General features: G+C 42.3%; 2 protein-coding genes across 3 annotated transcripts; one reads left to right on the plus strand and one right to left on the minus strand.

The window, feature by feature from the left end:
• The first annotated feature begins 2,967 nt into the window (after positions 1-2,967).
• Positions 2,968-14,809, plus strand: fbxo46 (F-box protein 46). Of its 2 annotated transcripts, none has more exons than XM_072392963.1 (3): positions 2,968-3,386; positions 10,428-11,044; positions 11,149-14,809. In XM_072392963.1, exons 2-3 carry the CDS (start codon positions 10,565-10,567, stop codon positions 12,964-12,966), a joined length of 2,298 nt encoding a protein of 765 aa, XP_072249064.1. In that variant the 5' UTR covers positions 2,968-3,386; positions 10,428-10,564; the 3' UTR covers positions 12,967-14,809. The 2 variants fall into 2 exon arrangements, with proteins under 2 accessions (XP_072249064.1, XP_072249065.1); XM_072392964.1 differs by lacking the exon at positions 2,968-3,386 and adding an exon at positions 7,709-7,790.
• Positions 14,810-15,080: 271 nt separating this feature from the next.
• On the minus strand, positions 15,081-23,781 carry slc5a2 (solute carrier family 5 member 2). Its single transcript, XM_072392965.1, has 15 exons — positions 23,683-23,781; positions 23,530-23,601; positions 22,810-22,914; positions 22,564-22,623; positions 22,366-22,470; positions 22,169-22,274; positions 20,714-20,794; positions 19,907-20,136; positions 17,942-18,077; positions 17,289-17,396; positions 17,052-17,202; positions 16,465-16,633; positions 16,175-16,390; positions 15,866-15,998; positions 15,081-15,789 (listed from the first exon to the last, which is right to left on the minus strand). Exons 1-15 carry the CDS (start codon positions 23,779-23,781, stop codon positions 15,575-15,577), a joined length of 1,986 nt encoding a protein of 661 aa, XP_072249066.1. The 3' UTR covers positions 15,081-15,574.
• Positions 23,782-26,324: the final 2,543 nt, after the last annotated feature.

Raw genomic sequence — 26,324 nt, forward strand, 5'->3', positions numbered from 1 at the left:
CATGATATAATAGTCCATAGAGTGGAACTGATTCATTTCTTTTCCAACCTTATGTGGATGTAGATAGTGCTGTCATCTGCATGCTGCATCATGCAGGGGTGACGGCATTGTGAGGATCCAGTGCCTGTGAGTCGCTGCTCAGGATGTGTGTCAGCTTGTCTCTGTGCCTGGGGAACACCCCATCTGATGTGGTGGTTTGTAACATGGGAGCACCACAGGAGACTGTTCTGTCCTCTTTCCTGTTCACACTGTTCACCTACAATTTTTTTAACTTTGTGGGTCAAGCCACCTGAAGAAGTTCTCTGATAACCACATTTTTGTGGAGTGGTTTTGTGAGAATCATTTACTCCTAAGAGTAAATGTCACCAAGACTAAAGAGGTCATCTTCAGCGGGACAAGCTCTCGTACCCAACCCAGAAATATCATGGGGAAGGAGGCTGAAGTTACAGGGCAATACAAGTATTTAGATGTATACCTGAATTACAGACTAGAGCGGAGGATTGAAACAGATGCAGTGTACAAGGAGGTGATGAACAGACTCTACTCTGTTCAATCTGTACATGCTTCCATTAGGCCAGCTAATACACAGTTATAATGTGTCCTACAACATCTATGCAGATGACACTCAGATCTACGTGTCACTGACAGCAGGAGAACACGGGCCTGTAGATACATTGGGTCATTGCATCGAACAGATCAGTGTGTGGATGCAAAACAATTTTCTCCAGACAAACTCAGACAGAACTGAAATCATTGTCTGTGGCCCACAGAAACAAAGAGAAAGTGTCACCTTTGAGTCACCTTGAGACTCTCTCTCTAAAACCTAATAATCAAGTTAGAAATCTAGAGGTAATATTGGACTGTGACCTGAACTTTAACAGCCACATTAAATCAATAACATCAGCAGCTTTCTACCATCTAAAAAATGTTTCCAGAATCAAAGGAATAGCGTCTAAACCAGACTTAGAAAGATTATCCATGCGTTTGTCTCCAGCAGGTTAGACTACTGTAACTGCTCACTGGGCTCTAAACGGGCTGTAAGACGGCTGCAGTACATCCAGAACGCTGCTGCTCCAGTCCTGACTAGAACCAGGAAATACGACCAGTAGTCCACTGCTCAGATCTCTGCACTGGCTTCCTGTCGCTCAGAGAATAGACTTTAAAACATCTCTGCTCGAGAACAAGTCTCTTCATGGTCTAGCACCAAAGTACATCTCTGATATGTTAAAGCTATATGAACCAACTCGGACTCTGAGAACCTCAGGGAGGGATCTCCTGCTGGTGCCCAGAGTCAGGACTAAACAAGGTGAGGCTGCGTTTTAGGTTTATGCTCCTAAAATCTGGAACAGTCTTCCAGAGGATGTGAGACAGGCCTCAACTCTGACAATGATTAAATCCAGGCTGAAAACAGTTGTTTTTGGCTGTGCATATGACAACTGAAAGTATTTTATCTGCACTCTTCGCTTTTAATTTAATTAATTAATGATTATGTTTTATGGAATAATTTTAGTTGCCTTCTTGTGATTGTATGTAGCTGTAAAGCACTTTGAATTGCCTTGTGTGCGAATTGTGCTCTACAAATAAACTTGCATTGCATTGCCTTGCCTTGCCTTACTCTGAAGAAGCTTAGAAATTGTGCAGTAAAGTGCTGGAGATAGTCTAACTGCCTGCGGTGGCGAGCGCCATCTACTGCTCTGTGGTCTTCTGGGGGAGCAGCACCACTGCTGGACTTTAAACTGGAAAAATTATTGAACAGAATTTTGAGACATTTAAGTCTGTGAAGGACAGAAAGTCACTGAACAAAATACTCTTCATCATGGACAATCAATCCGACTTCCTCTACAACACACCACAGGGACAGAGGAATTCCAATGCCCCAATTTTGGAGCAATTGTGGAGCATGTTCACGTTTGGCTTCCTCTTTGCATGATTTAACCTGCATTTGTGGATTCTAAGATCATACAATAATCTAATTTTCGGAATGCACTTTTCTCTATGCATTATAAATCTTTGTGTTATTGTAAAAGTTTACTGTAACTGAAGGGATGGTTCGGGTCTTTGTTAGATTTTAAGAGAAGTCTCATAACTGTTGTATTCATATGTAATGGCAAAGCGGAGATAGCATTGATTTCTGAGATAATGGTGATAAGATTAATCAGAAGTGCTGTGAGAAATCCATTAGGAACGAGTGACTTTTGATTATTTTTTTTTGATTGTGCATTTTATCTTGTGCATTGTAGACAGTGACAGCTAGAGAAAGACCCTTTAAAGACCACATTGACATATAAAATACGCATACATTGCAGTGGTATCTGACCTTCTTCTTGACTCACATGATAGTGCTTGAAGCGTTTAATTCTCCCCAGCCTGTTAGAAATGCCGGTGTGTAAAATGTTCCAATCATATGTGTCACACACATATATTTCTCAGACAGAATTTCTGGTTAGCGAGCCTTGTAAAGATGATTGTTAAGCACTTCTGATGCTGGGAGACTGATTTGCTCAAAAGTACCTGAAGCTATTGAGAGTTAAAATGAAACTTAGATTATCCCGGTTAATTTCGGTGCCAGTAGAAAGTTAGTGATGTTAGAGTGTATCGTGCTGAAAACGAAAGAAATGCAAACTGAAAGAAAAGGCAGAACAAATTATGAAAATATGCCAAAAACATGTTTATAACTGCATGAAAATGTTACCTCCTTGATGAATTAAATTATGGCTCAAAAAGGCATCTTCAATTGATTGAGAACGGACACACAGCGAACCAAGTCTTCACACTATGAGTATGGTTTAAGTGGATTTAGATTTCCCCACCTGTGTATAACACTGTCATCTTTTAACGTTGCGATTTCATTGTGTGGTCAGTGTAGTGCTGTGGGGGAGTGGCGGGGCAGTAGAGGGAGGGAGCTGTGCAGACGCCATATATGGGCACACCACCGACTCTGCACTGCCATTGGCTGTGGGCCCTATGCTGCTGCTTGTCAACAAGATGGCCTTCCTCCTCTCGCCGTTTTGACACTGATTATTTTGGTATCCCAAGAACATACCGTAAAAGCTTGTGTCACTTCTAAATAGATAATGGGAGAGCGATTTTTAAGAGTCCTAACAAGGCGCACAGTCCACTAGTCTGTGTTCAGAGAACTGACAGGCACACAAGCCGCGATACCGGCCACCACTAGACAAGGTTGATAATAGAAAGTAGCTGTAGGCTAATGTCGACGTTAGCCTGCTAGTGAGCTAGCTTAGCTACGTGGACTCGGATAGTCAACTCGTGTCACCTGCATTTGACTAAACAGACTGGTTTGGTAAGAAGAAAATACAGCGAAGAAATACTCGTCACCGATTGTCTGCAGATCAAGAGGATTATCTGTGGAGGTTAACATTGGCAAGGTAATTCAACAACTAAACTATGAAGCGGAGAGATTTTTTTCTTTTTTTTGACCGTAGCTTGTTAGCAAGGTCTGTCATGTTATTATGCAGGTAAGTTGTGCTTATCAGTTAGCCAACTCGTTAGCACAGGAAGGACCTGTTAACGCTCTAAGTAGTCATTGATATGCTACACGATGGTTTAAAGTTTCACAAACCCAGTTGATTTAGACGTTAGTTGGTGAACAATAACACTGTAGGTTGGCAGGTTCTGTTTGACCGATTATGCGCTGGACATTTGCGTTACTACGACGCTAAGTAAGCTAACAGTTTAACCAGCTAGTCTCCCAGGTATTTGTTGGTTAGACGCTCAAATGGGATTGCGACAATACAAAATAACTGTAGGGTTGTCGCTGGTATTTTTGTTGCATCCAGCTTTTTGTTGTCAGCCGGGAGCTTGTAACATTTCAGTTCGCCTGTGCAGGGTCATGAGGTTATCGAAAACACAGACAGAAAAGTAATCGTTAAGTGACTCGTAGGCCTTCGATTTAGACGTATACTCACAACAACGTTGGCGTTTATGTTGCTATAACTCCATAGTGTGATACTGCAAAATAGACTACTTCCTTAAATGTTGTTATTGTAATTAAAAGTCATGTTCAGACATGTAGGCTAAAACCTTTGTGACATTCTTAGGTAAACAAAAAGACATGTCAACAGCTTGGGAAGTATCATAGTACATCCTTTAGTACGTCAATATATGAACATGTTCTGTGGTGATTACATTATCAGAGAATAGGTCAATAACATGATAATCACAACGAGCCCAAAAATGAAGCTGCACAGTAGACTTAATCGCTGCCTTCTATGACACATTTTACTTGTTGCAAGGAGGTTTATAACAACAGATATTTATAACTACGTGAACATGTTTATAAAAAATCAGTTTTTATGACAGTGGCACAGTACAAGTTAGCGTTGTTATTGCTAAGGTGGTGTTAAAGTGGTTGATATGCCAGTAATTAACTCGCACAGTATGCTGTTTGATGGGGTTTTGTTAGACAATGCATGATTGAACCTCCTTAAAGGTGTTCAATAGAAAAGAGCACTGTGTTGACACAATGGCTTTGAGGATTGTCTTATCAAAGCTTGCTTCAGAGTCTGACTTGTGACAGTGTTAGAGCAAAAAAACATGCGTATGTGCGCGCACACACAGTCACAAGCCAGTCAGCCACTTGCCAGCCACTTGTCCCAGTTGAACTGACAGACTGCCCTCATGTAGCGTTCCTGGGCAGATTGCTGGAGTAATGCACTCAACTCCATTGTTCTGTTGACAGTGTGAAGCAAAGCTGGCCGGCTGGTTGCTTGTCTGTTGCATTGTCTTCAGAGAGGCGCATGCCGAGAAGGAGACTGAGCTAAGATTCTTTTGCATGCTTCTGTACAGTCGTTTATAGGATTTCTGGCATCTCGAGTCATAATACAGTTCAGAAAGGAAAATGGAGGAGAGCTGGTGGATTCAAAAGGGCTGATCTGGAATTAGTTTTGTGCTTATGAGGCTGATTTACTTTTGTTTCAATCTATGTATGCATATACTTACTTGCCGCAAGAGAAACTTTGAACGTAACACTCGGTTCTAAGTGGAAAGCTTAGACATCGATGCCAAACTTTCTAATCCAACGTGTTCAACTTTAAGTTGGCATTCAATTGGGATCTTGTGCATTGTTGTCTGAACGCACACATCAGATGCAGTTTAGTGAAACCATTATCCTGGTTAGGGTTGATTTGTCAGCTGACATTACACTGTCCAGCAGAAATTCTGTTTCACTTGAACGGGCCAAAACAAGGCATTTTTACACATATTAGTTCCTTGTTAATATTCCTTTGTGTGCATATTTGCGTGGATTATCACATTTTTTACTGTAGCAGTAATGTGGGCCTGTGACTTTAAAAACTTGTGTATTCAGACACATTTTGCAATCTTAGAAACATTTAATCGGTGTTCAACACAGAGGAGGAATGATGTACTCTGTATTATTGACATAATTTACGTACGTAGGTAGATAGCAGAACTGCTATCTAAACTCTTGGTCTGGTCCAATTAACAAATCTATCTGGTTTAAGCACAGACCAGTGTGAAATTTGATTGGACCTATTTTGCCTGTTACATGTTGTGAGAGCTTGATTTGCACCATCCTTAAATAAGATTCTTGTTGACATGTCTGCATACTTTAAGAGCTGCTCACTTCTGTATGTGGATTTGAGTGTTAATGCATATTAATGAAATTCACTTCTGACCCAACGATGCAGTCCTGGGCACTATGGTGGAGCTGTGGGGTCACTCGCTGCCGCTGTGCTTGGGCAGGATTTGAAGGATTAGATTGTTGCAGAAAGCTTAGAACCAAACTTGAGGCTTTATTTGCAGGAACTGTTATTAAATGGTAAATGAAAAAGCAAAAAACATCCAACTTGGATCAACTCACGGGAGCAATGCAGTGCACCGAAGACTGAATAAGAGACGCTCCTTCAGCTGTGGGATACTCTGCGGGAAAGGTTAAGTCACATTGACTTCTGTTTTTACACCTCTTAAGACATTTGGAAGACGCTTTTCAGATTTAATTCAGCTGAAAAGTACTGGACTGTGATGTTGGCTAAGAATGGCACCTTTTCAAAAAATGAGATCTCACCACTGCACAAATAAGGCTCTATGCTGTGTGTCATTTTAAAAAGCCAATGGTCTGTAACCACTTTATATCTTTGATCCCACATTATGATCCCACACAGTGAGTTTCATTATAAACTTTTCTTCTTTTTTTTTTTTATACCTTTTTATGTTGTTGGATGACTTTTCAGTGTTGAAATCTAACTGAACTGAAACAGTCCAGAAATCGCTGTTTCCTTTTTAATGGCCTGTGACATTTTTGTACTATTCTGTTCTGTAGTCTGACAACAGAGACCAAAACAACCTTTGAAATTCATTATGGAGTTTCATTGAAACAAAACACAGTGAGCAAATATCGAGAATAACAAGTGACAGGATGGGGTTTTCACCTGATGACAGCGACATGAGTAACCTGACTGTGAGTGTGTTGCGCCTCAGCAGATTTGACCTAAGGTGTGTTTGGGTGACTTCATAGTAGGGTGCAGCTGTGGGTGGACTGTCTATCATCTGGCTCCTCTTATAGTGTCTTCCAATATGGTAACAGCGATGCAGTGCATTCTGTGAGAAGAAAAGGGAGAGGCGCGGATGACTAGTAAGGTGGAGTGGTTTCAAATATTCTTGATGAGGTCATAGAGACGAGGCCAATAAAAAGGTTCTTTAGGGTTTTTGTTTTTTTTCTCTCCTCACAACGGTATAATCTGTCCACTCTTAGTTGAGTTGTTGCTCTGTGATTATAGAGGAAGCATATGTAATGGTTCACCACACTGTGTGGGTGGTGCTTGCTCTTTGCACCTTTCAGCCAGTCCATTAGTCCAAATGTACAAAGCACTTCATAGGCTGCTTTTCAGAGAAAAAGGCACAAATGACCCGTTTTAAAGCATATTACTTAAACCTTACAATCGCCAAAATGGAGAGCAACAGGCTAACGTGTCATCTTGAACATGTCAACAACTTAGTGGGTAAGCTCTTTGATCACCTTTTGTTGTGCAGCAAGGTTGCGCATTCAACAAGAGAAACACTGTGAGAATTTCAGGCTGCAAGCTTGTGTTCCCCTTTTTTTTATCTCCTTCTTTTGGGGGATGAGTTCAGCAAATCAGTTTGCATTAGAATGATAAATCACAGCAGAATAGATTAATGGTGACTTTGCAGATTTTTTTTATTTTTATTTATTTATTTATTTATTTTTTAGCTCAGTTCATTAAATACTGTCAAAGGGAAGCGTCAGCAGTCACAAAAGGAAACGGGCTTCAGTCCTAATTCTCACTGAAGTTAAGCTTGCTACATAATAAGACCTATACTGATCAAATATGATGATAAATAAACGGGTCTTTCTGCTACATTTCTGTTGCCACACTGTCCAAATCAGACATGACCAACATTTAGTTAGATTTTATACAGCCCACAGCTTCAGGCTCACAGTTATTTAGGACCTGCCAAAGGGAAGGATAAAGAAAAACGAAGAGCAGAGACCAGTCATCAGAGCTAGACTTTGAGCAGTAATGTAACTGGTAATGGGTCATATGAGTAAAGTTGCTGTGATTGCTCAGGTACATGTTTTTTTTGTTTTTTTTTACTTGAAAAACAGTGGGATCCTATTGTTTTGAGTGCTGTAATTAACTTGGAATTTATGTATGTGAGTTCCCCGTAGGGACAAGGTGTCGCAGCCACCATCTAAGAAGCCATTTCGTTAATATTTTACAAGAAAACCATGTGATGAGAAGTGATATCACAGAGAGACACTTGATGACTGCAACTGCTGCATGAACGGGGTTAGTAACTATAAGATAATTTCAGATTGGAATTGGGTTTGCTCAGGTGAGCAGTTTAGATAAGTATGACCATGGTCTTAAAAATTAGTATTTGGAAAATGATGTGTGAAATCTTCCCACTAAAGCCATGTGCTCAGATTGGTTACCCTGATGATGTCAAATTAGATGACAACTGGTTCCTGTAATATAAACTCAGTTACTATGTGGAACTGTTTTTTTTTTTTTTTTTTTTTTCATGTGTGCAGTGGTGTATATGTTTTTTTTTTTTTTTTTTTAAAAAAAGCTGGTACTTTATCCACAACCATTTTATCAAAGCTTTGTAAAGCGAGGATAATTGGACCTAATTGGATTTCACTATGGTAGAAGGGACATTGTTGTCAGTTGTCCTGCGAGTGAACAGGAAAGCCTTAGTTGTGTTGTTAAAGCCAACTTCTTGTAGCTTTGGGCTCGACAGTATTTTCTTTCCCTTGGTTATGCTTTAGGCAAAGCTAAAGAATCGAGGGAGAGTGAAGGTTTAAGGTCGGCTAACGCTGTTAGAAAGACAGACTTCCTAGTTTACGCGTCTGCATTGAAGGCATCACTAAAACATTGGTAGACTTCATGGCTGTGTGATTCCCTTAAGAATCGAAAAGAGGCCAGGGTTTAAGGAACGCCTCCTAATTATCCGCGACACAAGGGATTTTTTTTTCAGGTTACATTTTATGATGATTAATGATTAGGCCTTTTTGGAGCTTTTGGTTCAGTTGCTCATTTGTTTGTCTTTGTAAAATATGATTCCGCTTGTTATCTTTGTGTTCACTCTCACTGAGTTCTGTTTAACAAGTCGCCACACTCTTATTTCAGATGTCATTCATTTCCCTATCAAAAAGGAGCATGCAATAAAATCTAAAGATAAAGGCTTATTGGAATTTTTTTACAAAAAGTGTATTTTTTTATTTTTTTTTTGTTTCCATTGATGGTGCAAAAAGTATCATTGTCATGAATTCCTTTGGCCACCATAATGAAGTCAAAATCTGATAGTCTCAGCCCCGGTGTAGATACCAGCCTTGTATGCTTTTACTGGAACATTTGCAGACAAACCAGCTTCCCACAGGGTGCGCAGGGGTGTAGACTCATGCATAACTGCTATGAAACAAACATAAAGTGTGTTACTAAGTTTGGTTAATTTCTTAAACTCTCTTACTTTCGCATAAACGCTTCACTGCCACACATAGTTGGCACGTTTAGTTCAGTAAGAGTTTTTTTGTTTCGATGAGATTGGCCTGGGATAGTAAAACCTCTTCATGAGGAAATGGTGCAAAAAAGTCACGGTTAGAAAGCCGCATTGCTGCCTTGTGCCAATGTGAAATTGGAAGTTTAAGTTGGCTCTTCTGGTGGCTCCTTTCAGCGTAGCAGTTAGCTTGGCTCAGAAATGCTTTCTGATTCCCGAAATTGGGAGTAAACTGACTATTCATTAGTACTTAACACAGCCCACTGTAAAAAAGCTCAAATATATCTTTAAAGCCGGATGAAGATTACACATTCATTAATTTTTTAATCTTGACCAAGAATAAATGTGGCATTTTTTTACATATATATTCAAGTATTTTCCTTTTTTCCCCAAGTAGCACAAATATGCAATGGTTATAGATTATTGCTCCTTATGTTAGAAGCTGCATTGTACTTTTTTTTTTGTTGCTGTCTTGAATTTATATGAATTATGACAATCCTGTCCATTTAATCCATTTTAATCCTTTAATGCCGCTTAAGTATGTAATGTATAAGAAGTAACCTTCAGAATGGGTGTGTTTGCATTTGAATGGGTTGTAAAGTGCTTTGTTGAACTACTTTGGTTAAGAGGCATTATATAAGCGCAGACAATGTCGCAGTGAGTGAAACGAGTTGCTGCGTTGCCACTTGTGTCTGTCCTTAAGTATGCCGGCACGTTCCTGGCATTCCCTACAGCTGGCCTAGCTACAGAAGCAAAGCATGCTGGGTGGACGAAAGGCTTCCCCCTCCTTATTTTGTAGTATAGGCTCATTGGCATGGAGAAAGGGGTGAGGACGGCAACAGCAGTTTTGCCTCTACCCCACCCCCTGCTGCCGTTTGCTATAAATAGGTCCAGCATATGCCTGCGTGCTCCTCCCTATGTTGCCTCCTATTAAGCAAGTCCTCTTTGAAACGCTGAGATGCAGAGGGAGAGAGGAGAATGCATTTGGTGCTCTTGTGTTCCATCTTTCATCCCTTTCATCTGCTGGTTGCAGACCTCAAACCTGAAATGTAATCTGTTTTGATTTGATTTGTAGGCTCCAAAGTGGAGGATATTCTCTTGGTATGCATTAGCAAATGTATCTGCTAACTGAGTTTGGCAAAAGTGCGAGGCAGGCTATTTGCGATTAGTTTTAATAACAGTATGATAGCTGTGTTCTCTGCATGCAAGTGGTCTGGCTGCAGGTGCAGAATGATCACAGCTTGTCTGAATACCTCAAGGCAACTGTTCAGTACAGCCCCAAATTGCTATTGATTGTCTAAATTAAGCCTAACACTGACAGGGATTGCTACTCTAGTGATCTGATCTCTGTTTTAATTTCGGACTTTTTCTTTCCCCTCTCTGCCTGTGCCTCACCCTTTTCTCCCTATGTCTTTGCATTGATGCAGGTTGTATGCCCGGTGCAGGTGGGGAGCTTTGTGTTTGTGCCGATCGGGTTGGCATTGGAACAAGGAGTCGACAATGAGAGCTTTTGGTGTTTGCTGGCTAGCATAGATGCAGATATGCCACGGTGGTCTCCATCCTGATGGACCGAGACACCTTCTCCCACATCCGGCTGTGGTGCCCACGCCCATTTGGCACCTACTCCCAGAACAAAGCCAGGAGTCCAGGCTCAGGGAGCAGCAGTGGAGGTGGCAGTGGTGCAGGGTCCCCTTCGCTCTGCAAGCCTGAGCCATCTCAAGGTGCCCGAAGGACAGCAAATGAAAGTGAAGATGTAGGGATGATTGTTGGGGTGCAGGAGGGAGGTGGAGAAGAGGAGGATGTGGGCTCAGAGAACACTCCACCTGAACCTGAGCTTGAATCCAGCGCCCTGTCGAGGAGCCAGACCCCACAGCCCCCTTCAGCTCCTCCCTCACCACCCACTTCAGGGGCCCAGATGGAGGATGGACGTGTGCTGTTAGACACCTGGTATGTTATAAAGCCAGGCAACACCAAGGAGAAGATTGCCTTCTTTGTTGCGCACCAGTTCAGTGGAGCAGGTCAACCCAGACCGAGCGCCATGAAGGTAAGAAGCTGACACAAAATGAAGCAGTGATTTCTGTGTTTGTAAGAGATTTTAGTTTGATTAAGTTCTTTCTCAATTAAAGATGGATTACTTCTTCCCCACAGGTTAAAGGTAACTGGGCAACTGACTGCAGTAAAGCCAAAAGACGAAGACGATGCTCATCCTATGACCCTCCAACACGCTCCAACACTGTCAGTCATGACACCACCATTGCGCCTCCCAGCCCTGATGAGCCACAGCTTGGCGGTGTAAGTGAAACTGACCTGCTTTCTGTGGCAGAGATGGTTGCCTTGGTTGAGCAGAGGACTGCCATGGCCCTTCAGGGGATTGTGGCTGTTCATGGAAGTCAGCACCATCACCAGCCCTCTACCACTACTCACAGTCTGGGCCTTACTCCCAACCAGCACACTCTACTCCGAGGCACAGTGTCAGATCCCTCTCCAATGGTATTTGTGTCGAACAGTTCAAATGGTCGGCCCTCCAAAGAGGACGAGAAGCCGTCATCTCCAATCCAGACAGACCAGGAATTCGAGGAGCAGCAAGAGTCATGTAAGGTAGCTCAGGCCATTGCACATTTCGAGTCCCAGAACCTTGAGAATCGTCTCCATCTCGGCGCTGGTCCTGGAATCCAGTCTTCTAATCAAGACAAAGATGGGGAGCAAAGGAGAGGAGGGGAGTCTGACACTGTATCATCACCTCCACCAACCAACCGTAGTCATGGGGAGGTTAGGATAGCTTTCAGAGTATCAAATCTGGACCCACGTTCTCAGCTGGAACCAGCTGGTCGGTCCCGGTGTATGTTTATGAGCTGTGGTGGTGGGAGTAATCAAGCAGCAGCCAGGGCCAAAGAGAAAATCACCTGTGACCTGTACCAGCTTGTAAGTCCCTCATCAAGAGACCCCAGCAGTCTGCTGCTTGCCGCCACTACTGCTGCCCCCAAACCAGATGGAGACCTCCATTACTCAGATAGGCCGGCCTGTAGCAGCCCAGACCCAAGCCAGGAGCATTCATCTGGGGAGAAAAAGGCTGCAGGTGTGGGGAGGGAGCGTGTGACTGGTTTCCATGTGGAGGTGGTGGTGACTGGTGCTGTGGACCAATGTGTTTTTTATGGCAAGGACAGCACAGAGAACGTGCAGGAGGAGACGGTGTGTTTTGCTGTGCCTAGTGGGGGAGGGAGTGGTGGAGGAGTTGGAAACTCGACTGACCCTTCATCAGATGACCCCCCTCCAGGACAACTCTTTTTCTTTCAGCCCCCTCGGGGACCAGAGGAGGATGTAAAAGCTAAGGCCACTGGCAGTGGGTCAGGAATGTGCTCTTTGGACTGTGCCAACAACAACAGTCCTGGGGCAGGGGTGGCAGTGAGCTCAGGGGAGCGGGCAACTCGACCAGACTCGCCAAGTGTTGGGGAGGACTGCTCAGACCCTTCACTGTGTCGCCTCTACCGCCACGTGTCTCATGACTTCCTGGAGATCCGCTTCCAGATTCAGCGGCTCCTGGAACCACGACAGTACATGCTACTGCTCCCTGACCACATCATGGTCAACATCTTCAGCTACCTGCCTACACGCTCTTTGGCAGCCCTTAAGTGCACCTGTCACTACTTCAAGGTGCTGATTGAGACATACGGGGTGCGCGCAGTGGATTCACGCTGGAATCAAGACCCTCTTTACAGGGATGACCCCTGCAAACAGTGTAAGCGACAGTATGAGCGCGGGGACGTTTCTTTGTGCCGTTGGCACCCCAAACCTTACCACCATGACCTGCCTTATGGACGTTCCTACTGGATGTGCTGCCGGCGTACGGACAAAGACACGCCAGGCTGCCGTGTTGGGCTCCACGATAACAACTGGGTCCAGCACCCTGCTGACGGCTCTCAGCCCATTCGCACCAAGAGGGAGGACAGGAGGGAGGAGGCCAGGTAGTCTGAGCGAGTACACCGCGCACATACCTACTCTCATCTCATTCAGTGTACCTCCTCCTTTCTCTCCCATCACTGGTCAGAGGACGGGGAAACAGAGCGAGCATGAGGAGGAATCAACACTCTCGGACTTCATTTTTTCTTTGCGTTCATCTTTCTTTCTCATACTTGCCTCAGCAGACTGAGGTTGAGAGGTAAAGAAGTAGGAGAAGTGTGTCACACTCCTTGCCTTTTTTTTTTTTTTTCCAAGCCCTCCAGAATCCCTCTCTCCCCTACTGTGCTCCACAGTGGCTGTTTTAAGAGTTTGTATACCAGGGTTGGGGTCCTCTCCTGCTGCTGTCAGTCAGTCCTTTCTCTGCCCCCCCTAATCATTGGGTTTTTGTCTAATTATGCACATGGCAGTTTCAGTAGGTCGTTCATGTGAAAACATTGCTGTGTATTTCATGGAGATTAGCATTCATAAAGAGATGCATAGAAATGTAATGCCCTAGAGCCTGCTTACTACTCCACTTGTTGTGTTCTGTGTTGTATCACAAACCTCCATGTTAGCTGTACAGTGGTGCTTTAAGGAATGAGCTGTATGGAGTCCAGCAGATGTCAAACTTTTCAGTGATGGAATGTTCAGAGTTACAATAGAAATGTGATTGTATGAAGCAAACTTGATTTATTATTTTTTTCCATTGTACAAGATGCCGTTCTTACCTGTCCTGCAACATGCGTTTCTATTTTTCTGAATGTTCTGTAATGTACTATGTTGGTCAGTCCCCTGATGATGCTGCTGAAATCATTGCTTCTTTCACTGATTTTGATTCTGAAACAGCCATACCATTGGTTGATGACAGGCACAGTCTTGTTGAGACCCTCGTCATTGTTTTAGAGTGGACCCTAACCTTGCTGACCAAGCCATAAAGAGGAGCCACTGAGTACTTTCTGGTTTACAGAGAATTATGGGAGATGGACTTGAATGGGATTAAAAAGAGAAACTTGATGTCACTTTGGAAAGGCCTGATGTCACTTTGTATGGTTTGATTGATTTTGCTTGTTTGCCTTTTTTTTTTTCTTTTTGTTTGGCTGTTTTTATTGGGTTGTGTGTCAGAATGTTTGCTGTTGTATTTGCTTTTATTCTTGAGGACTGTGTTCTCCTTGTATCGGTCTGTCACCCTACTCAACCTGCAAAGATGTTTTTTTGTTTGTTTGTTTGTTTGTTTTTTTTTAAATACTCCATTTTGGAGTATTTTATTTTAACCCCCAGCTCTCTTCTATCCCTCCATCCCACCGTCCTCCGATCCGGCCGAGGGCAGCGTTTGCCAAAGCCGTCATTCGCGGTTTGAAGAGAGCGAAACCATCCACCACAGTCAGCAGAAACTCTATACACCAGCTTCCAGCCTTAAAAGCCCCCTACCTCTTACCCACCCTGCAGGAGACAGAGGTGTCGGATACCTCGCAGATGATCAAGAGTTTTGGGATTTGCACAGACCATTTAAGTTGCTAGGTTTCAGATGCTTGATACACTCCATCCAGCTTTACTGGATCCACCCAGAACTCCTGGTGTTGGGAGTGCAAGATGAACAGTGCCTGGTGATGGCCTCTGACTCTTCCTTAGGAAAACAGAAAAACTCTCTTTATCTGTCCTTCCCCTCTCTCCCTTGCTTTTACACTCCCTGACCCCTGTAAGCTGACAGACTGGACACTGAGAAACTGATGTGTTGAATGATGTTGAAACTGCATGGAGATGGGAATGATGGTTGGGTAGTCATGGGAGACCTCTAGGTTGCAGATGTGTACAATGCTAATGGGAAATATCTGCTTAAATAAAAACAAGTGATGATTAAAACTGGAAATCTGAATCCCTGGGTTGTTCGTGTGGTGTGTAAATAAATACAAGGCTCGCTGCTAATGACTTTCAAACAGTTGATTATTATTGTTATTTCTTTGAAATGATGCTGTTCAATCTTACCAGAGCTGAATTTGGGGTGATTAACAGTTAAACAGCTTGTGAGTGTGATACAGTTTTGGACAAAAGGGGAAAAATAACACTCGAGTCACGAAGTCATAACTACAAACTGTTATTATGACACCATGTAATGAATTTGTCTGCTTTAATGCAAGTAAAATCTACAAGCTGCCCGGGAAAACCAGGTCCCTAATATGAACACTTGAGTAAATGTGTCTGACAATCAGCACTTTGTCGTTCTCAGAGTGTGGAGGTGGTTGGTATGAAGTCACTGCAATCTTTCATTGATCGTTTTATAAGAAAAAGTTTTAAGGTTGTCAGAAAGAAAAAAAAAAAAAAACAATTTTAGGGCTACTTAAAGCTTTATTGATTTAAACTTTCCTACACAAACTAATTTTGTATTTTCCCACCTTTTAAGACTGACTTGTGATCGAATGGACACGTAACTTTATACAGTAATGGTTTTCTAACTTGATAAACGTTTCCAGACTCTGCCTTATACGTTCTCTTTAGAGTGCAGTGGCGAATCACTGCCAACAGATGGCGACACTTTTGTTTGCATCTGAGTTCTTTGAAGGCTGACTCGATTCAATCTACATCAAATTAACAGACAAATCCACACGTTTTGACATCCATTTTTCAGAACGAGAGGACCCCTTCAAGCAAAGTATCCCCACATGAAAACGGCCACAGCCATCATGATGGTGGCATTTGCATCCACAGTGTACATCCACACTGGAGCCTCACTGATGTCAGGCATCTGCTGCTCTGATTCCTCAGGTTCTTCTTGCTCGTGAGCTTGCGAGTCACCACCTGGGACACAGAAACTACGAACAAGATGACAGATTCCAGACTTCTCCTGCTCCTCAGACACTGAAAGAGAAGAATATTTTGTGCTAGGAGGTCTTCTTTAGCTGTCTCTTTCAGTTTGAGTTCTTTTCTTGTTTACCTGTTACCACGTTTTTCTCCCTTGCCCTCTCCTTAGCCTCTCTCCGGGCTCTCCTCCCTTTTTCCTCTTGCTCCCAGTCCAGATCTTTCCTCTCCTCCTTTGAATGTCGGAGACTGAACACCAGGCGATGAAGCTGAAAGGAGAGACACAGATCTGTTTCTTTGGTCTCCATTTTGAAATGTTATATTGTTGCAGAACAAAAATTCTTACATGTTCTCATGTGGACCTTTTGATAAACTAGCAGCTGTCTGATCTGGGGTCTTAAGTCTTAGTGAATCAGTGTAGCTGTGAGGTTAGAAAGTCACTTACATGTTGATCCTCTATAGGTTTGGTGCAGCAGCTGACCAGCAGCACCAACACGGACGTACAGAAGAAGAGTATGATGGCGAAATGCAAGTAGTGGATTCCGCATATGAGGAAAGGGCACTGAGAAGGGAAAATGCAACTGCCAGAGCCAAACCAGAACTCCGGCAACATCCGACACAGACCCATCATAAGACCACCTATCAGGCCCCAGAAAGCACCCTGGAGGTGAAGACAGATTGAAAGTCCTGTATGATTTGGAATGATATAATCCATGCAGGCAAATGCTTTCTCACCGTTTCATTGACCCTCTTAACGAACACAGCCAGCAGAAAGACAGAGGCGATAGGGGGAGACAGATAGCTGGAGACTGACTGGATGTAATCAAACAGCTGACCGCTCTGGGCTGCTTGGACTACTGGGATCCAGCAGATACTGATGGCTACGATGCACAGAACCCAGACTCTAAAGTGGAGAGGAATGATCATAAGATATGGGAGGAGGCCAGTCCATATTATTGGTGTAATAAACCATGTAAAAGTGGTTCAAACTGCAAGTTTTGAGTAAAAAAGTGCAGAATATAAACGCTTGTATCAGTCTAATCTGCCTGAATTTCAGCTGATAACTTTCATCTATTCATTTATATAGTATTCTATGGCCTTTGCTTGATTGATAAGTCCTTAGTGAAGCCTTAATCGTATAAATTGTGTGCATAGAGCAACAGCATTGCGTCACAGAAATATAAGAAATAAATACAGATATAATGATTACAGCACAAGTCATCTGGATAGACTACACACGGATTCGATTTTTGTCATACAGAAATACAACAGTGGAAACTTCTAGAGAATAACAGCAAACATCCATATTATCATCTGTTTACCTGCCTACAATGATGAGCTCACGCTCAGCGGCCTGTGGTCTGATGCGGGTCCAAATGTCCATGGTGAACAGAGTGCTGCTGCTGTTAAAGATGGAGGCCAGAGAGGACATGAGAGCAGCCAGCATCACAGCCAGCATCAGGCCTCGCAAGCCTGGCCAGAGAGCAAAGAGGAACAGCAGGAGGTTATGAAGGGCGGGACGTGGAAGGTAATGTGCAAAGTAGCTCATTTGTCCTCACCGCTGGGCATGACTGTCACCACCAGTTTAGGATAAGCAATGTTGGAGCAGCCCACCTCAGTCCCACAAATCTTTTTACAGTGCTCCGGGATCACACAGCCAACCTCATCTACAGGTGGACGGAAACACACACATGGACACAGACTTCTGTGGCTTATCTACAGTAAGTCATGCGTGCTCGTATCAGATGTGAAAACTTCATGTTTCTTATCAGTTGTTCTGCTTTCTTGCCGTGCTGACTTTTATCCTTTACAACTTTTGCTTTACAGGCAGCACTGCTTCACAGCTCTTAACTGTTTGCTCAACCACTGATGAGTATTTCAATAAATAGAACATGTTTTCTCTGTAGAAAACAACATGTTTTGCACAACATCACTGGCTGGTGGTTAGACCTGCATGATACAGCAATAACTTCAAAAATGTGCTAACGATCTGTGGGTGTTGCCTGAGATGCAACAAAAAATAACTGCAAGCATTTAAACTTTATACTTCTCATATTCTTAGACCACCAACATAACAAGGCAAGCTCCAAAGAACCAACAGGCCGCAGCGTAACGGTGTCTACAGAGGCTTGTGTCACTCGCTCAGATATTTCTTTTGTTTTCGTCAGCCTTGCTTTAACGGGGTGTGACAGATGATGTCCATGCCACAAACCTGGATAGAGGATCCTGCTGATCATACCGGGGAATACCATGAGAAACATGGGCAGCAGTTTGAGGTAGCCGCACAGGATGCAGCCGGCCTTCACATGGGTGATGCTGCGAGCTGCCAGGCATCGCTGCACGATCACCTGGAGGAACACACATATGCAGACTCAGAAGAACATCAGCTTCCACTTTTCTAAGAAGTTTGGATCCGGTTTTTGAAGGAGTCGTAGTTCATCTGATAATTCTGTGCCTTGTGTCCTTTGGTTCCTTCTCCTTGTAATGTTTACTGGCAACAGGTTCAACAGGTTGTCTGCGTCACTTGGGTTAGTTTTAACTTTGGTTTTTACTTTTCCAAAGCAAATAGTACGAACCCAAGACATTTCATTGCATTTTTGACTATGTATCCACTCCTGCATTGCAAAAAAAATTTAAATCATTAAAAATATAGAAATAATGATCCTGTAAGAGAAACTGTAGAGAATAATCCCATTTCATATCTACATCTGCATATTAGCATTAAACATATTAGCATTAAACAGTTAAAAAATCTAGTGCTATTACAGAGTAAAAAGTCCAAATGAGCAATCCTGAGGTGGGCATCTGTGACCTTCCATCCGTTGGCACCACATAAAAAAACAGTTGTTCATCAGTAGCTGATGAGATCACATGGATGAAGGATTTTGTTAGGAAACCTTTGTTAAGCACTAAAATTGCATTCACAAATGCCACTTAAAAGTTTATTGCAGCAACAACAAACAAAAAAGCCTAGTGTTAACTTTGTCCAGAGTCATCATCTGGGATTGAACAGATAAGGAACAGGGCGCCGGTTCTGGACCGGCCTGCTTGCAGTCCTGACCAAATCCAGATTCTTTTAATGAAAAATTAGATGATGATGACCCTGCATTGTTGCACGCTTTAAGTGGCGTTCACGGGAAGAATGGAACAGAGTTCCACCTGAAATGCTTCATCACTGTTGTTGTCACTAAACGAAGAGCGTATTGTAACAGCTGTGAGAGGGAACGGCAAAGTGGTAAAACCTCTACCGTCCTGACTTTGTTTGGAATGTGTTGCAGGCCTAAAATGCAGGAACAGACATGTACTAAGAAATGAAACTGAGTTGATGAGACAACATGAAACATATTGAGTTCATACAGTCTGTTACGAAAATGAAAATCTGAGTAAATCCTTGTGTTTTTTTGTAAAGCCTGACTTTTCTATGTCTTTTGTGCCAACTCCAAATCCCTGTTCCAAACCCTGAATAAACATTTCACTGCTGCACATGAAGAACGAGTGCTTTATCATGTAATGATCCAGTGTAGTAAGAAAGTCTGCTGTGAAGTGATTCTGCGGTCAGAACCTGTAAAAAGAACTGTAGTCACTGTAACTATGCTTAGCTATGCTGGAATTGTGCCAGAACTACTTCACTGCATTGTTTACATGGTACGAAAAAAAGAAATTGTATCTAAGTTGGGAGATGAAAACAAATTTTGCAGATATAAGAAAAACGTGGAGAAATGTTGGTTTCATCTGGCAAAACACACACACACATTTTTTTCTGTGTCCTAATGGTGATACTTCATCAACATAATGTATTCCAAAGCCCCTTATCCTAACCTTAACCTTTACAGTTGTATTTCTAATCTTAACCTAATGCCAGATATTAACATCCAATAAGCTGAACTCCAAGGCCCACTCTGATTAGTGTATTCTCTATTGTCTACACAGAGATTGGGAAAACACACACGCACAAACCTGGGAGGGCGATCGTGATTATGAACCGATAGATTTAGTTCATGTGTACCATTTACCTCTTGGAAAAGGATTTAAAAAGTTATAGACTCCTTTTTAGTGAGATTTCAACCACAAGCCTCTGAGAAGCCTTCGTATACCTCAGGCAAAAAAGAAAAAAAGAGATTTCTCCCCCTGTATCTCTCGCTGTTATTACCCAGAGTCCTGTGACCAGAATATTCACCTGGTCGGAGCACCAGTACCAGACTCCTCCTATTGTGATCCCAAACAACACCCCCGGCCAGGGCAGGTCCCCTGTGGTCGGGTCCCTCAGCAGGCTGAAGGCATCCTGTCTGGGGATGTAGCATTGGGGGGAGATGTTGTAGCGCAGGGGGTCCATGGAGGAAAAATTACTCGGCATAGCAGAGCTATATTTGGCAAGCAGACCACTGTAGCCTCCGACTTCAGCAAAGGCTGGAAGGGAGGAAGAAACAAAATGAGTTCTTTGTCATTAAATCCAGAGAAAACAAAAATGTATACAGTACCTTTTACTGTCTGATGACACAACACCTGAACTCCCAGAATGCATAACAGCATGTTATAGTGAGCAAATAAATGGCGTTGTTTTGTATTTGTGTGCTTTTCAGAGCTCCCTTGTTGTGTCACACCACCCTAACTGCTTAGTCAGCACAAACTGTTCAACGCATCAACACTTCACAAATAGTTCAGACGGCAGATTTCTCAGCCGCTTTGATCTTGTTCTGCTTCCTTCTTGGACTTTGTCTTTAACCTATACCAGAACTAGATGCCAGTCAATATACAGTTTTTTGACCTTTTGCTTTAAACAAGGCTGTCGGGGCTGGTGTTGTGTCATCTGAAGGTGGAACAGTTTTGCCCTTCTGCAGACTCAGCATACCATTAAACTCTACAGGAAAATTAATAATTACAGAGCTTGGTTAAAGTCTTTATTGGTGTGAAGTTGCTGGAGATAGACACAGACACTGGTCTGAATGGAAAGAATTTGATGCAATGCTGCAAAGTTTGTACTTACAGAATCCGGTGAGGACGAAGGCCCCGGCAATGATGACAAATGTCTGAACTGTGTCGGTGTACATCAGAGCCGCCAGGCCACCTGGTAATACACATGGATTTAAATACACTGTAACAGATCATGTCCTGAGAATTAAAGGGACATTCCAGCAACGCACTGTAGCATTTTGTTTTTTTTACGATCAGATTATGAGCAAGCTCAAAACTCTTTACTTCTTGATATCCCAAAATGCTTTTCATTAAAAAAAAAGAAGCTAATTAATATTAATTCTGAAAAAAAAGTGCTGTTTGACTGGCCAGAAAAACATAAACACATCTAAAAAGATGATGATGTTGCGCAATCGACTGGACCAACAGATGTGGAAGAAAGCATGTTTATTTTAACTTTAATTTTTTTAACAAAAAGAAAGAAAAGCCAAGATAAGCCAAATGCCTTTCTACCATTTACTGAGACAACTGGAATTCGGGCTCAAAACGTGGATTTACATTGAATACATGTCCAGTACGTTAGATTCTGAGTAAAAATCATTAGTGTACAATATCATGAAGAACCCATCAGCATGTGTCTCCCATTCGTAGTCAGTGACTTATAGCCCTGATTTGCTGTTCTAAACAATACAACTTTAGGCCCAGAATGTTAAAAAAAAGACAAAAGAAACAAAGCCTGATCTCACATTAACATCTCCCATGATTTGGAAATAATACACCCACAGACTGCCGCTAGTCTCCTAATGGGGCATGTCAGTTGTGGAAAACCATGTGACAAAGATGCAGGACACAACTCTTGAGTGGGGGATCTTGTGTCTGTGCAGTCTCTGATTTGGATTAGCATAAAATGACCAGGATTGGCTGGCGTAATGGCAAAAGTATCAGTGGGAACCAATCAAGAAAAAAAAATGTTGGTCCTTCAGTATCCACTTTCTTTTCAAACTCCCTGGCTGCGTTCCATTTGGAAACCCTAGACTACATATCAATATGGGTATTGCCTTAAGGACTGACAAATGAAACCAACTTCGTGCTTTAAACAAGTGCTTTAAACCTGCATTCTATCTAATGTCCACTAGGTGGGGCATCTCTGGTAGTTGTTAAGGATGCCCGATTGTACACTTCTCAATCAATCAGTTTTTTTCATATAATGAGTAATCTAAAGAGATTACAGAGTCTTCTTCATTCAATACAATTACATACAATTCCATAACCTAAGGCTTCAAAATGTTGGTACATATACCAAAGGGTCACATGCAGTCTTTGTTTGTAACTCAGGCTTCGAATATGAATTTGTAGTTTTCACACATCACTTTAACAACTTCAGTGTTGTTTCAGACTGCTTCTTCAAGAGCCACAGAAGTTTTCTGTCGAACAGTCCGACGACATCTCAACACAGGGATTTCTTCTTTAAAAAAAAAAAAAAAGTACATATCACACATTCACAGAAATCACTCATTTGACCACATACCTGTAACAGTGTACAAAGCTGTGATTAAAAGAAGAGCGATGACGGACACATACATGTTCCACCCTAACGCCTGCTGTATGAACACAGCTCCTGAAAACATATCCACCTGGAGAGAGACACAGTCGAAAAAAAACCGTTGTAGAAATATACACACAACAAGTACTTTTTCTTATGTGTGCTCAGACTGAAGGACTCACTGAGATCTTGGTGAAAATGTACAAGAAGAGAGAGATAATGGACAGGTAGAGGCTGATTCTGGTCCCACCAAACCTCTTCTTCAGGTACTGTGGCATGGTGATCACCTAACACAGTACATCATCCCAACACATTAGAGAATTATGTACTTTTGTATGTTTCCAGTTAACTATAATGATCTTACAGGAAGAACTTCTCACCCCAGCTGTGAGGTAGACGGGTACAAACAGCCAGCCCAGCAGCAACACGATGAACAGAGCCTGGCATATCAACAGCACACAATGACATAGGCCACATTTAGAACTTCTCCCTGTTCGTACATGACCATGTTGCATTGGATTACAGTCATTTTTAGTCATGTACAGTGGTGCCTATGAAGAGCCCCACAAAATGTGCGGGTTATCAGCTTAGGTGCGGAATTGAATCAAATGGAAACAGTGACTTACATTCCACTCAAACCCTCCGACAGCAATGCCACTGGCTGCTCCAGTTCCTGCCAAGCCCACGAAGTGACCACTACCGATGTTACTGGCAAACAGAGATGCACCAACCTATGACAGGAACATGGAAGCACACCAAAGGTTCAGCTAATCCTGTAAGAATTTAGAGGAGTGCAGTCATCAGAGGACGTTTGACATAAAGGCCACATTCTGAAAAATGTTCCTGCTTGCATGTGTTAAGATAAAAACCCGAGGCTGACACAACATTTCCCTCTTCTTCCATCACAGAAGTAACTTTTTAGTGTACTTGAAGTTGTTGTGAAGACTCAAAGCAAGTAAATACCGTCCAGGGTTATGGTTTCTCTATAAATTCAAGGACAGTGTGACCTTACAGAGCTGCGTCTAGACATGGTAGAAGAAAAGAGGATTTGTCTTTGAACACGTGAATCACAACAAGCAGAATCTGTTTCAGCGCACTCAGACACCTGACAAGTGTCTTGAAAATAATAATAATACAGAAGCCTGTGTAACTTTATTCAAACTGAAGGTTCTTCAGTTTTTTTTCCAAAGCTGGGCATGCTTTGGTTGAAAGTTAATCTGATAGTAAAACCATCTCCAGAATTTCTGTTCTACAGCTTCCTGCTGTTCTCAACAAATAAGCCGATATCTGTAAGCTTATATCAGCCTACATGGCGTGTTTATTCACTTTTTTTACATTGAACTTACCGGCCACCAGCTCATGGTGCGTCCTGCCAGGAAGTACCCCCCCACTGTCCCACGATTGGCTCGAAACATGGACTGAGCACAGAGAAATATTGTTACTCAGTGAAATTCAGCTATAATCCTCTGAGAATCGAGCACTCTGTCAGGAGCACTTACCCAAACGCCAACACCTATAACGACCAGGAAATATCCAACAATGACAGTGATATCCGCCGCGTTGCTGATGACCACCTTGTCTGATGAGAGGCTCTCCATTGCTCTACTGAGACTCACTTTGTTTTTACCTCAAACTGAATCAGCTGTAAAGGCAAAGCAGCCTGCCCTGGGTTTATCTGTAGCTTTGTGTGAAGCTTGTTCTGTACCTACAGTTCTATGGATGAGATGAAAAATCTGGGCAGCAGTGTTGGGATGGTCAGCTTAAGTGAGAACTTTGGTCAAGTGTGACATTAGGCAGATTCAGCAGGTTATTCATTAGAGTAATTATTAACACCGAACCATGAAAAACAACCTTCTTGTTGTGCAGTTCTGATGGATTTTTAGTACATATTATTGTTTTCTGTCATTTTTCATGCCCAGACAGCTTCAGTCTGTAGCCTTAAAGCGGAAAAAGTAGTGGTGAATGATAAAATACAGAGAAATATGATAATCAAGCATCACACTTAACAAAAAATGCACAATCAGAAAGTATTTCTCCATCCGATCATTGATGAGCCAACACTAAAATTTCTTGGCAAATAGTCCTTTATTCATTTTACAGCACTGCTATCCTCAGAGCATTCGTTTCCCTTTTGTTTATCATGGGTTGTACAAAAGAGGGCCGCTTGTTCAAACATGTGATGCCTCATGTCAAACAGATGTATACTTCGACATGGAGACATACAAAATGTAAGCACATCAAGGAAAGCAGAAATCATATCATCTGACATTTCAAAACCTGACGATGATGTAAGAAATAAAACACTCAGTGTGGGGTCTTTTCAACAACTTGAGGCAAAAATGATCATTTAAAAAAACTCTTTAACTGGTGCCTAAACAAAGAACCTTACCAAATAAGCAAATGTGTTACCTACTGCATCTATTCAATACTATTTGTTCAGTCATACCCTTTGGTATGAATTTGTAAACCTTAAAACGGGCACCGTTACCGTCTCTGTATTAGAGGATGTCCCCGCCTCCAACACCTAACACCTCCATTATCAAAAACATCGTCATCATCAGGAGTTGAGTAAAAAAAGGGGATCCTGCAGTATTGTTTAATTGTATGTACGATTCCAAAAACTATAGGAAACTGTGGTAAAATTCAAATATAAACCAAATGGAGTGATTTTCAAATCTCATAAATCTTATATTCACAGTAGAACGCTGAAAACTGAGGCGGCTCAGTCCGGCATCACCGTGTCCATAAAAATATCAGCTTAGTGACAAAAAGCAGTGGCAAGTTCTATGATGCTGACTTGATGTGTGAAGCAGGCAGGATAGTTTTGCCTCTGTTACAACCTCCCTTCCTGACTCAGGGGCATATAACTGGTGAATTGACTTTGACCTCAATTCCATCTCTGTATTTTTACACATTGCGCAGCAAAGGCACATCCACCCCGGTTTGAAAAGGCCCACGTAAAAGAGCCAGGAAAGCAAATTCAGATGAATGTTTCTCGATGTAAAATTGCAAAGACTTTGAATATTCCATCATCTACAGTTCATTATATCGTCGAAAGAGAAAGAGTCAGAAAATCATTGATTTGAAAAATCAATATTGAATGCATGTGATCTGCAGGCTTTCAGTCATCACAGCATTAAAAAAAACAGGCACGATTTTGTCATTGAAATTACTGCATGGGCTCAGGGACACCTCCAGAAATCAATGCCTGTGAACACAGTTTATCGTACCATCTACAACTGCGAGTTAAACCTCCATCGTGCAAAGAAGCCAAATATGAACATGGTCCAGAAACACTGCCGTCTGCCCTGAGTCAGTGCTCATATGGAGGCATGTTGCTAAATTCAATTTCAAGAAGAGCAAATTCCTTATCAAACAGTTAAATGTTTCCATTTTAACATGTTATGTCTTTTATGTTCTATTGTAAATAAACTAGTGTTGCAAATCATTGCAAATGGTTCTTATTCCCATTTTGTATAACATGCCAGCTTTTTTGGAATCGGGACTGTATTTTGCAGGTTGAAATAAACAATGTGAAGAGGTTTGCAGACCTTAGTGTTTATTCTGGAGGTGATAGGTGAAACAGTAGTGTGAATCACCAGAAGTAATGTTCTATTTGTGGCGTTAGACAACTGCTGTTAGCTGGGAATTGTGGGGAAACTCCACAATCCTGTCATCTCTCAAACACTTAAGGCTTTGAGAGATGGAAAAATGTTTAGACTTTAGAGTTCATGGCTTGGCTGTTTAAGTATAAATTAGTGGAAAGCGGAGTTAGGAGACAAACCACAGGTGTGTTTTAGCCACAGTAAATCAGCATACTTATAATTCTGGGCACACGTCTGCAGCCATCGTACAGGGTTGTCCTGGCACTGCGGTCAGAGAAGAAGCCATCATCTCAAAACGACCACCAAAGATTTCTAAAATACATTTCAAAACACAATATGTGGTGTCACTTTGTGTAGCTCCAAACAGCTGCTCAGTCTTGGTAAAAAGAAACAACTGTCAATCTGGCTCCAAAGTTTAGGAAAGATGCAGGACAGACGGGTCAGAGTGTTGTGACACCGCTCCTCCAAAACTCCACAGAGTCAAGCAACATTTCCTTCAGTGATGAAGTCATGACTCAAAGACACGGCTGCATGTT

The sequence above is a fragment of the Leuresthes tenuis genome, unplaced genomic scaffold (assembly GCF_036924035.1).
Source record: "Leuresthes tenuis unplaced genomic scaffold, fLeuTen1.0.hap1 SCAF_9, whole genome shotgun sequence".
NCBI lineage: Eukaryota > Metazoa > Chordata > Actinopteri > Atheriniformes > Atherinopsidae > Leuresthes > Leuresthes tenuis.

Coding starts and splice junctions, on each gene's coding strand:
- slc5a2 (XM_072392965.1), bottom strand. CDS start 23,781: ATGGAGAGCCTCTCATCAGACAAGGTGGTCATCAGCAACGCGGCGGAT. Junction 23,602..23,682: donor TTATAGGTGTTGGCGTTTGG/GTAAGTGCTCCT, acceptor CTCTGTGCTCAG/TCCATGTTTCGAGCCAATCG. Junction 22,471..22,563: donor CCGTCTACCTCACAGCTGGG/GTGAGAAGTTCT, acceptor GTACTGTGTTAG/GTGATCACCATGCCACAGTA.
- fbxo46 (XM_072392963.1), top strand. CDS start 10,565: ATGGACCGAGACACCTTCTCCCACATCCGGCTGTGGTGCCCACGCCCA. Junction 11,045..11,148: donor CCAGACCGAGCGCCATGAAG/GTAAGAAGCTGA, acceptor TCTTCCCCACAG/GTTAAAGGTAACTGGGCAAC.